Here is a 12,184-nt window from a genome sequence, read left to right as displayed (position 1 = left end):
GTCCATCATTGGGTTGTTCAAACCTAGAACCTCTCCCAATTATGGGTCCACAATCTTAGTTGAGTCCAATGGTTATCCAATTAGAGAGAGAGAGAGAGTAAAATGACTATTACTTTTACATTGAAGACAGGACAGGACTGTTCTCGTTCTCTTCTCCTCTTCTTCTTCTTCTTCTTCTTCTTCTTCTTCTTCTTCTTCTTCTTCCTTTCTCTCTCTCTCTCTCTCTCTCTCTCTCTCTCTCTCTCTCTCTCTCTCTCTACTCCAGGATGCAATTCGTTATTCCAGTAACCCCTCCTGGATCATCGCGTCAAATCCAAGTTTTCAGCACATCTCCAATTCTTTATTACCCTATTCTCCCATTTGTGGAATCGACTTGAGGAGATTCCTTCTAGGGATTCAAGCAAGCAATGTTGTACGATCTCATGTCATCCCACTCCTAACACCAGTGTTGCAGACCCGGGGTCGGGGCGAGAAGACCACGAGGCCCATTCCTACCTACAAACTTTTCCACCCCCAATGCTAACACAAACCCTTTACTTTCAGGTTACTGTTTCCTCCCTTCCCCTCTCTCTTTTGATGTTTATTATATCTCCTGCTTGTATCCAACCATGGCCCTGCTGCTTCTACATTGCCTTTTTGCCCTTCACTCTTCCAGGAGCCTCGATTTTTGTACGCAAAAACACTTTCAACAACCACTCATTGTTATACGGCAAACTTCCATATCTACCAATATTCAATCATTACAATGAAAACAATACTTTGGCCTTTGTAATTGACATTAAATAACCATTCGAATCATCGAGGAACCGTTCATCACTGAGGTTTCGACCCTTTAATCACAAGAGACATCACCGCTTTCTCATTGCAATCGTCTCAGTAAAAAAGTTATGGAAGGATATTTCACCTTCTCATTTGGAACATTAATTGTGTGCAATCCACTCTCACACTGAGAAAACAATTGGCCAGTGAAGCAAACAAAATGACAGGATAACTAAATAGTAATAAAAATATATATATATATTTGGGCTTGTGGTCATACAATACAAATGCAAATAAACGACTACATCTTTGTGCACAAACTTGAACACGTGTCAAAATTCAAATGGCACATAATAAAGTGAAGTTACTGAATGTCTTGTTTATTCTATTACAAATGCACGTTTAAATAATGTATAAAATGAACAAATATGGTTTGTCTCTGCATCGTTTAATTTATATCCTGATTGCTCCCCGACAACTCGGTAAATTGGCACGACAAACACCTGGTCATTGGCATCCTGTGAGTGGAGCCTCTTGTCACCACAGTATCCAAAACAACATGTCACGATGCCATTAAATTCTTGCATTATTCTTTTGCAAAATTGTGCAAACAAACAAAAAAAAAAAACGACAAAGCACCATTGTGGACTTCCAAGTTACAGATGACTAGTTCATGAGAAGTTCCAGTTATATTCAGTGGGAATATTAAGGTAGCAACTCTTTAGGATCGAGCTTGAGATGCAGCACAACGTCCTCTTCTGTTGGAGGGAACAGAAACGAAAACTGTAAGTGATGGCATACTGGCACCACATTTTACAATAAAATACATTCCTAATTGTCTTTGTAAACAAAACAATCCTGGATGCATGCATGCCGCAACATATTTTTCTTCTTCCCAAAACTGCTATTGTCATGGGTATGATTAAGGACAAGAACATCGTGTTTCTCCAGTGCAGTTTTCATTTATATTGCTAAAGTTCAACACATAAGGATAAAGAATAAGATGGAAATTTTACTTTCTATAATCTTCTCCTCCACCTTCATTCAGTTTTATGAAAAAAAAAAAAAATATATATATATATATATATATATATATATATATATATATATATATATATTAAAACCAGTGACCACTCTGCTCTTCTGTCAAGATAAGCTACACAAGGGAAGTCACCCAGCTTCCTCCACAGCTGCAAACATTCACAAGTAACGCATACGTGAGACCCCCCCCCCCATGTTAAACGCCCCCATCAATTGCCGCACTGGTTTCATCGCTTATTGGCTATGTTTATTGACTTATTCTGATCAATCTATTATTTTCAATATAAATTATTTATGATGTTATCATATTGTTATTAATATATATATATATATATATATATATATATATATATATTTATATATATACATATATATATATATATATATATATATATATATATATTTGGGCTTGCAGTCATATTGCTCACCTCCACTCACACTCACTTGTTCCTCTTTCCCCCCCCCCCCCCCCCCCGCTTGTGGAACCAACTTCCACATCCTCTTCAATCGCATTCTCCCCTCCAGGTGTTCAAGCTGGCTGTTCACCACCATCTCATATTGCCAAAAACCATGATCTTTTATACCCTCATTAACTCCACCACCACACCCAAATCCCTCCTTCCAAATTTCCAGTTTTCCCCCCTCCTAAGAGTTCTCTTCTGTATCCATCTTGTCTATCCTTGCATCATCTCCTGCCCCTTATTCCTCCTCACACCAATTGTTTTTCCAAATCTTCCTCCATCTTGGCTTTCAACTTTGCTGTTAGTGCCTCCCCCCCCCCCCCCCCCCCCCCCCCTCTCCACTGTTCTTTTTGTCCCGTTGCATCGTGATCCGTTTAGTGTACTCGTACTAGCTCTTCCATAAGCCTCGACGGCACGTACAAAATATATGTCAATTATTTATTGGCTGATCAATCATAATGCTTTTTGGTTTCATCACTTATTATTGGCTTATTCATCTCTAAATTGTAATGTTTTAATTTCTATTGCTGAAGCCTAAGTAGGCTGACTGATGCTGTGGTGTAGCAGCTTGTACTGCTTTTATCAGTGGTTGGTGGTTTTGTGTTCTTCACAGACTGCAACTGAACTGGAATGCATATACTACACTCACAAACGGCACTGACATCGGTTATGGTGTACAAATATCAAAGTATCTATTAGCCTCGCCTGTTCCTGAAGGGACAGGGGAGTGTGTGTGTGTGTGTGTGTGTGTGTGTGTGTGTGTGTGTGTGTGTGTGTGTGTGTGTGTGTGTGTGTGTGTGTGTGTGTGTGTGTGTGTGTGTGTGTGTGTGTGTGCTCGCATGCACCGCACCACAGATCCCTTTGCAGCTGTAATCATTAACCGCATGTTTCTATGTACTATGATAAGTGCATTACAAAGTCTGCACTGTATTTAGATAAACTTTCCAGAAAGTACCATGAAAAAGTTGTTTGTTTTTTGCTCAAATGATTAGCTCTATTATTAACTAACCTAGCAACACTTTGGCCTGAGAGTAAACGTAATCATATATGTTTTTCTAAATGCAGATGTTGTGTCCAAGGATTATCATCGGAATTGTCATTGTGAATAAATATATATATATATATATATATATATATTTTTTTTTTTTTTAAGCTGTTATTGTAGGATTTGCAAATTGTTTTGTCACATTAGTCATGATTGCACTAGTTATAATAATTTGAGAGTTTTACCCCTGTGTCGGAATATGAATCATTTTAGGAGCTGCCTTCTAATGCTACGATCGATTTCGGTGATAAATTTCCTGCACTAAAACTGCACACACATAAGATAATCATGTTTATTTACAATATTCGATCATAAATGATCCGTTTTGTTTTATGATTAAATATCAGTGTAATTTTGCTCCGCATCTAATTTTTTTCCTATTCTTGAAAAAGGCAAAACGTTGTAAGTTAAAGAATACGGTTATTCAAGTTAAGGGATGCAGTAATTATAAAATTATATCTCTCAATTATTATTTATTTCATATATTTAGCCTTGGCTTTGAAACACAAATATGCAGATTACCTGTTGATCAGTATCCATTCAATGGGCTTTCTAGCTGATGGCGTAATGTAACAGCCAATTTCAAATTTCAAATGTTCAGATTACTAAAATATAGTGTAGAATATATATATATATATATATATATATATATATATATATATAAATATATATATATATATATATATATATATATATATATATTGGGGAAGGTGGATAGGCCCAAGTGCAATCCTATTTTAGTTTAGTGTTCATAAGACATTACATCTTAGGAGCGCTAGTGTTGGATGTTAACATTATGCGATTGTGAATGTTGTTTTTTTAAACTTACTTGCAAAGGCCGTCGAGGCAATCAAAGTTGCTTTTGCATTTCTCTCCTTGAAGCCTCCATTTATAAATGGAGCGCCAAAGCGGAGATAGTCTTCTCCTCCGTATTGCTCGTGTGCCTCGCTGTTCCTCCGTAAGCTCCATCTGTAAGCATCCCAAAGCATCAGCATCGTTTATTTCTACTCGTACCACAGTCATTAACCTTCGAAGCATCAAACTAGTGTTAAAACATAATCACCGTTTCACAGACTGTAGAACTAGATATAATCATATTTGATAGAATAAACAGTTTGCCAAAATTTGGACACCTGTCATAGCTCATGGTATCAATGGAGACGCTGTAGAGCTGACTCATCCTCCTTAAAATTCATGGTGGTGTCATTATTTTCTCCATTGTGTGTTTGCTTAACACAATATGTTGAATTAACAGATTGCCCATAAATTTATCTAAACTGTTAAATGTTTAAAAAAAATGACTAATATTTAGCATTAACTTGGTTTGTAATTTATGTTTTTCCACTTAACCCAAGATGGCACTGAAAAATAGTACGAGTTTTTGCAAGTGAGCAACAAAATCCAATACTACTCGACTCCGCAGGAGGAAATTGTCAATGGTATGAACCACAGTTTCATTGACTATAATTTTTGGGATGTCTTAATGTTGAGAAACTTACATAAACCTGCTATTGCAAATTGATATGTAGTTGGGAGCTTTGCTTTTGAACTGACCTGAAATTTGGAATATCTGTCGAAATAGCAAGTTTGGCAGCATAACATGTTAATCATGTGCCAGCTGTGCCAGTTTCAGCATTATTCTCATTGCTCAAGTGGATTTTTAAAAAAGCAGATCATTATGATTTCCTCAGCCTGGTGTTGTCTGAACGGTTAAGGTGGCTGGTTTAAGATTGTATGTTCTTGAGTTTCAGCCCATGTCATACTGTTGAAGCAACACTGGGTGGGTTGATTCAGCTTGTCATCCTATCTGAAGTCAGCAAAAAAAAAGAGTACCAAGTACCAGCTTACTGGGGTAATAAGTCATTTGAGTATCTTGTGTTGGAGTGGCAACCCATCCAGGGATTGTACTCCTTAGCCAAATGAAGCTGCCTTGCAGTCCTTTGCACCTCACAGTGTAAAAGCAATGGTTGTTATTATTATTATTATTATTATTAGGATTTCCTAACTACTTTTGCAATGATTTGCTATAATAGCTTCTCACGGTATATCATGTGTTTACACTTTAAAGCTATTTAATTGTTTATCCCTTCACAGGAACCATTGGATAAACTTGAGTGCACTGCAGCAACTGTACAGTTAATCATCAACGAGTAGCATGAACAACTGTCAGAAAGTGCAGCAGGTCCATTCAGGTCACCTGTAATCTGAGGGTATCAGTTATGCTTATCAGTTACGAACTACTGTTTTCGTGAGTGCTCAGGACTGCATATTTTACTTTACCTGTTTCAGCACGAGTCATTGTTTAATTCCTTGCAAACGAACATTACACCATCATTTTAATTATGTTATATCACCAAGTCTGAAACTGCACTGTCAGAGACTGGTGTTGATTTAAGCTTGTCAAACTTTGTTCCCATTGAGTGGTGCTCTATGGTAATGGCCAGTGGGGATCTCGACAGGTTTTGGTCGAAAAGGTGTGGCATTACTCATGCACTTGTCTCATGTCATATAGCATGAGAATCACTGCATTTATTTGGTTACATACAAATTCACAGGCTGTAAATACAGCTGAATGCACAGTACAATCCTCATAAAGTACAACACAACTCTAGGTATGACTTCAAGGGTTGTTTCTCGATAATAAAACGCATAAAGTTATTGTGATAAGGTTGTAAGGGGTCTGATTATCTTGCATACAATTAATCTGAGAAAATATTATCAATAATCCACATTGCACAGATTGACCGCAGCAACAATGTAAATCAAAATGGCCTATTCCATTTTTTGAATTGCTGAGAGGAGGAAGAGCTTAATTATGAAAGGGTGAAACTCACCAAAGGATGCGCTAGCAGCGAAGTTATCAAAAGGAGGACAACAACGATGCTTAGCCAGCGTCGAGCCATGATGAGATCAGCAGCGATGGGCGAGGTTGAGCGCAGTGCTGTGGTTTTGCTTCCAACAACGCCCTTTATATACAGTATCTCCCGAAGTGATATGCTCATGATTACGAGACCTTGAACTCGTCACCTAAATCCCCCATCCACGGTGGCACCTCCACGCTGCACCCAGCTCGTCATCATGTGGTTAACAATTTTGTCCTGATATTTGGAAAAGGTGACACGTAGTTTAGTTGCAAATTACTCTTAGAAGGTATCTTGGGAGTTTCGCCAAAATTAGTTTGCTTTGTCTATCTCGGGCAGCTTGTACCACGACACCCGAAAGAGGGTACACGCGTTTGAAGATCAAATTTTATACTTATTAGAAGGGAATCGAGAACTCTCAAAAAGCAATGAAGGGATAATGCATGTGTCCTTCAAAATAGTGAAAGGTGCATCACCAGCACAAAACGTAAACAGCTATAATAGGACATCTACGGTCTAATCTAATCTGTGCAGAAAAACACTACACTCTCTAAATATGCTATAAAGTGTGGTCTTTTATTTATTTTTTCCTAAATTCATAAGCCCTGCAGGTTTGAACCGATCCTGACCAAACCTGGCATGTAAACTCAGGGGTCTCTATGTGTGGGGTGTCTTCAAGGGGTCTGAATTATGATAGCTCAGGAGAAGCTGAGAAGGTTATTAAAGAGCAGGTTGCGGGTCACCAAACATGTTCTGAAAATTTATCAATATGATTATATGTGCATTAAATAGTTTGATGCAAACTATTGTGGTTGCCTAACTATTGGGAAATTAATGAAATTTAACTCCAAAGTTATTATTTCTCGAGGCCGTTGAAAAAAACAGCCGTGTACCATATATGGATGTTGTCGTCACGTTCTCCAAAACAAAGCGGACGCTCACTCTTTCATTGAAGAAGTGTCCAGTTCAGTGGGCCGTTCTTTCGCATTTTTTGAGCTTGCAACTGTCTATATTATCCTTTTTTATTTCGAATTATTGTAGAACAAAGTTATTTGGATATTTGTACATCATGCCTCGTACGTGTGTCGTCATGTTTTGCGAAAATGGCTGGAAAACGGGTAATCGCTCCCACCGATTCCCGAAGGAATCAAACATTCGCCGGCAGTGGATAACATTTGTACAAACAAAACGGGCGAATTTTCCCCCAAAGAAAACGGGTAAAGAGGACCCTTTGGATAGACTTGTCATTTGTGGTGACCATTTCACAGCCGAGGATTACGAAGGCATAAACACATCTGATCACCACTCTGTGAATATGAGTTGTTGGTTGACAAGTTCTCCAGCTACTGCTCTGTCACAGAATCAATTGTTAAGTTTAAGTGAAAAAACCTTGAAATGCATTCTTAAAGAGTACATGGAAAAACACATAAATAAACTTTCTGAAAAACACAAGCATGAAAAAATTTCTCAACAAATCAACTTAATGTTGATGAAATTACTTATTTAACAGCATCAGCAAATTGGGCTATTTCATTTCAATTGTAAAAAATTTATCAATTTTCCACTTTTTTTTCTAAATTTGGTAGAATATTTCCCAATGAGGCTAAACATGTTTTGGTATTTATATGCCACAACAGTCTCTTGAAAGTTGGGGTTTGTTCTAACTATTCACTTTCGCTGGGGTCAAGCTCAGCTGTCAGAAAGACTTCAACGCCAAGCATACGGTGTATAATATATTTGGGTCCATTATTGATTCATTCTATTTCTGACTCTTGAGTGACTGGAGGGTTAAAAATTATTATATCAAGTCACAGACGAATCAAACTTCACATTATTTTATGCATCGAACAAGCAAATGAAAAGCTACAAACCAATCTGTCTGGTGGAGTCTGTCAGTGTGAACTGCCGGGCAGTCAGTCCTGCCACTTGTACACGAAATAGGCCGTTTTCTGGCACTTGCAATTGGCTCAAATTTATATGGCTCAGGACCAGAAACTCCATAGTATAAATTCCCATCATCCTCCGACTCGTCCACGGCAATATAGGAATGAAAACACTCAACTTCATCGCCGCTGAAATCACTCTCTGATTCGCATCTCGCCATCGTTCACACGCTGTTTCCGAATGTTCACGAAGTTTTCGGAGAACGTGACGTCACAGCATATTCGGTAAATTCCGGTCTGCTTTTCGATCACTGATAAAAGTCTTGACTTAAAAGTTAATTTTAGCATATTTTGAGTTTCAAATGTAAGAAAATAAATGCCCAACGATTATTAATGTGCTTACAACCTTCGAATCACAGGAAGTCATCAGCAACCCAAAACCTGCTCTTTAACCTCAGAGGATTTGAACTGTCACTGAAAGTTATGAGTGTTGATCATGGAGCTGTAGAAATGGTTTATGAGTTGTATTGGGATATTGAAAAACGAAATCCCCGTGACTCAGTCCAGCTACAAAGCCATAGAAAAGGCAGTTATAAAGCAATGCAAATCGGCTTGTGAACAAAAAATGTGGTTCAGTGTTTTCACAGTTCGGTCGTTTAGTCTGTGGCCCTTTGGTCATGAGACCATCATCGTTTGAGGGACACGAGACAACGTAAGTGACAGAATTGGATGGGTGAGATGGAGGTTTTGGTGATGGCATTTCCTGTTGAAGGATGCCGGATGGGTGCAGCGTGGGCGTGCTTGTCTCGGGTTTGTGCTTGTGTGGCGGGTTCTGAAGCTCATGCCACCATCTCTCTTCGGGCCTGGAACTCGGGGTGCTGACTTAACCGACTCCAAGTGGTACTGGCCATAGAACTTCTCCACTGCAGGGCTGAATCACTGGCTTGACTGATTCCAGCACCTGTACTGGCCCGGTTGTTCTCTCCGGCTGTCTACACTTACTCACCCAGCCACCTTTCTGGGTGTCTCACCCTCTAACTCACCCCAGCTGCCTGCTGGTTCTTACCTGTTGGTTTTTATATGCATCGTGCCTCCTCTGCCACCCTCCCCTCACTTCCTCCCCGCTCCCAAGCAAGGTCACCACCAACTCGAGGCACAAACGTTCTTCCACCTCATTGGTTTAACAGGCCAAACTGCGCAGACGTGGATCCACCACGTTGACCGAGTCGCCTGAACCTCGCACACATGGACCCGCAATGTTGGAGTGGTGGAAGGTGAGAAAATACGACAATGGGGAAGGATTAAGAACATCAATTACAGAGGGGAAAAGAGACAGACACAGGGGCTAGGTCGGGCAACAAGGAGCTTTCTCTGAAAATGGGGTTACAAAACGCCTTATTCTAACATTCATTACACAATAACTAACTAATTAACGCACAAGTAATTTTCATAATAATATATTGATACATGCACAGGAAGCAGTGTATTGACCCTTTGTATGAATAAAAGCAAAGTGCCACACCCTTCGTATAAATATGCAAGAGTGGTCGGGTATTATTTATTTAAACGCCGCAAAGTTGTCCCATGCACCTGGTTCCCCTCTTTTCCGTCTTATTTCATATTTGGGAAACCATCCCATTTCTTTCCCATTTATTATATTATGCTGTACCATGAACGAAAGAATATTGGATCAGGAATCAACATGGGTCTCGGTAAAATGTACACTATGCGACTCGGCCAAGCTATAAATGGGAGAGGGTGTTTGAATCGTCAGTAAGGAGTGTCAGCCATGGGCTCGCTGGTATCCTGGAGAGGATGGAGTCATGTCGATAGGAAAGTACTAGCTGGGTCATTGGCAGGGTGGGCAGTGGGGTTGAGCCCCTGCACAGAGTACAGATAGTATGCTGAAGATTGTGACATGGAATGAGCCAGTCTTGACTGCCCCTCTCTTGTTGAGCTAACAGCGATCTAAACCATCTCCTGCCCACATTCAGTCACAAGGCACACGATCCTCTTCCTTCATTATCACCCATTGATTTATCATTCCACTCAGTTATTTTTTGGTTTCTTTGCTTCCCCAGTGTTCCTAGACTGGTTGTGTATAGGTTTTTTAAGGGTAAAAAAAAAAGATTAATGAGGGTAAAAAAGATCATGGTTTTGGATTGGGGATGATCTGAGAAGGTGGTGAACAGCTGTCTTGAAGACCTGGAGGGAAGAATGAGATTGAAGAGGATGTGGAAGTTGGTTCCACAGGCAGGAAAAATCGGAATGAATGAGTGGAGGTAAGCAGTGATCCTGGATTTTGATAGTTTTACCAGAAGAGGGTTGATGGCAGACCATGTGAACCCTGCAGAAACCTGGGGGTTGGGGGGGGGGTGGGGGAACAAAGCACGGAAAGAACAGAGGGTGCAAGATCAGAAAGAAGGTGATAGAAGACAGAGACCACCAACCCATCCGCAATGGCAAAGTGATAGGCCCATAGACTCAGCCCCAGTGTGAGAGATTCCAAGAATTTTGAAGGCATTGGCCTCTACAGCATAAAGCAGAGCAAGATATGAGGCAGAGTATCAAACTGTGGCTGAAGGCCCAATGTGTGGATAGGAGTTCAGGAGTGCCAAGGAAGGACTCTTAACATTGGGAAACCAATGCTGAGATGTGGTTTGCCCTAGAAAGATCGTGGCTGATAGTGAAACCCAGGGTCTGAATCACTCAACCTCCTGAAGAAGATTGCCAAGAAAGCAGATGGGGTTGGGGGGAGGGGTGCGTTTGCCAGACGGTCCCCTCAGAGAGAGAGATAATGAGAGCATGAGACCCGTCAAGACCGAAGGACAGATTCCAAGTGCTTGACCAGCTTGTGACTTATTCAAGGTCTGAAGAGAAGGAAGAGGCTGCAGCCTGCCCGTCTGAAGGATTAGGCATGGCACGGCACGGGGAAGAGCCATCAGCAAATAGATAAGGAGGATTTTCCAGAGCCAGAAAGATCACCGATGAAGATGAGGAATAGGACTGGGCTCAGAACACTGCCTTGGAGCACCTCAGCCCCAAAGGAAAGGAGACAAAAAAAGACTCTGCTGCGTGCCACACGCTGGGTACAAAAGTAGAGGAAGTCATGAAGCCATGTGTGGAGTTGGCCTTGGATGCCACAGGCAGAGAGGCTGGAGAACAAGGCAGGATGCCAGACTATCAAAAGCATGAGATATATCACGAAAGATGGCCCTGAACTCATGTGTGACATTGAGGGCCTCCGTCCATTGCTGCGTGAGCAGAAGCAGCATGGTCAATGGGGAGCAACTTGGTCCGAAACCAAACCGGTGATCCAACATGAGGTTGTTGGAGAAAACGAAGGCTCTCACATCAACTGTCATGATGGATTCCATGACCTTGCTGATGATTGGAAGCAAGTTGATAGGTCTGCAGTTAACAGGATCAGTTTTTGCACCTTTTTATGGAGTGCGGTGGTGTTAGCAGATTCCAAGCAGATGGAAGATGACCGAGCACAAATAACAGGGTGAAAATGGCAGAGAGATGATGTGCAAGACCAGCAGAGCAGATTTTTAGGACACGTGAACTGATGCCATCCGGTCCAGTAACAGAGTGAGAGTCAAGGGTTGAAAGAACCTTCAGACAGAGTCAGGAGAACCTTCAGACTGCAATCGACAGAGTCAGGAGCATTTAGTGGTGAGTGGGAAAGATGACTCCCAAGAGTGAGGGGTTGGGAACACAAGATTAGGAAGCAAACAGAACTGAGGCATTCGGCCTTCTCATGAGCGGAGTCAGCTGTGATGCCATTTGAAGAGAGGGAAGGGATGGAAGGGAGCATTCTCAAGAGACAGACTTAACAAGGCACCAGCAGGGTTTTGAGGAGGGAGACACATTTGAATGTTCATTCTTTAGGTTGGACAGATGGTGTTTTCTGGCTCTCCTAAGAGTGGACACACACATGCTGCGGACTTTTTGGAAAGCACTGAGATTGCCTTCGGTCGGATTTGCCTTCCAGGAAGAGAAGGCAATTTGTTTTAGGGCAACTGCCTCACCACATGATTCATTGTATCATGGGTGAGAAGAAGGGCAGGATAATTGAAGATGAGATGGGATGAATCAGAGAGAGAGAGAGAGAGAGAGAGAGAGAGAGAG

General features: G+C 41.0%; 1 protein-coding gene across 1 annotated transcript; it reads right to left on the bottom strand.

Moving 5' to 3' along the window:
- Positions 1-817: 817 nt before the first annotated feature.
- LEAP2 (liver enriched antimicrobial peptide 2) lies at positions 818-6,323 on the bottom strand. The gene is made up of 3 exons (XM_085845473.1): positions 6,141-6,323; positions 4,136-4,275; positions 818-1,517 (listed from the first exon to the last, which is right to left on the bottom strand). Exons 1-3 carry the CDS (start codon positions 6,306-6,308, stop codon positions 1,481-1,483), a joined length of 345 nt encoding a protein of 114 aa, XP_085701599.1. The 5' UTR covers positions 6,309-6,323; the 3' UTR covers positions 818-1,480.
- Positions 6,324-12,184: the final 5,861 nt, after the last annotated feature.

Source organism: Eptatretus burgeri, chromosome 11, assembly GCF_056783735.1.
Source record: "Eptatretus burgeri isolate ZD-2024b chromosome 11, Ebu_testis_v1, whole genome shotgun sequence".
Taxonomy (NCBI): Eukaryota; Metazoa; Chordata; class Myxini; order Myxiniformes; family Myxinidae; genus Eptatretus; species Eptatretus burgeri.
Note: the sequence above shows the minus strand (reverse complement) of the source record. Positions and strands in the feature narration are given on the sequence as shown.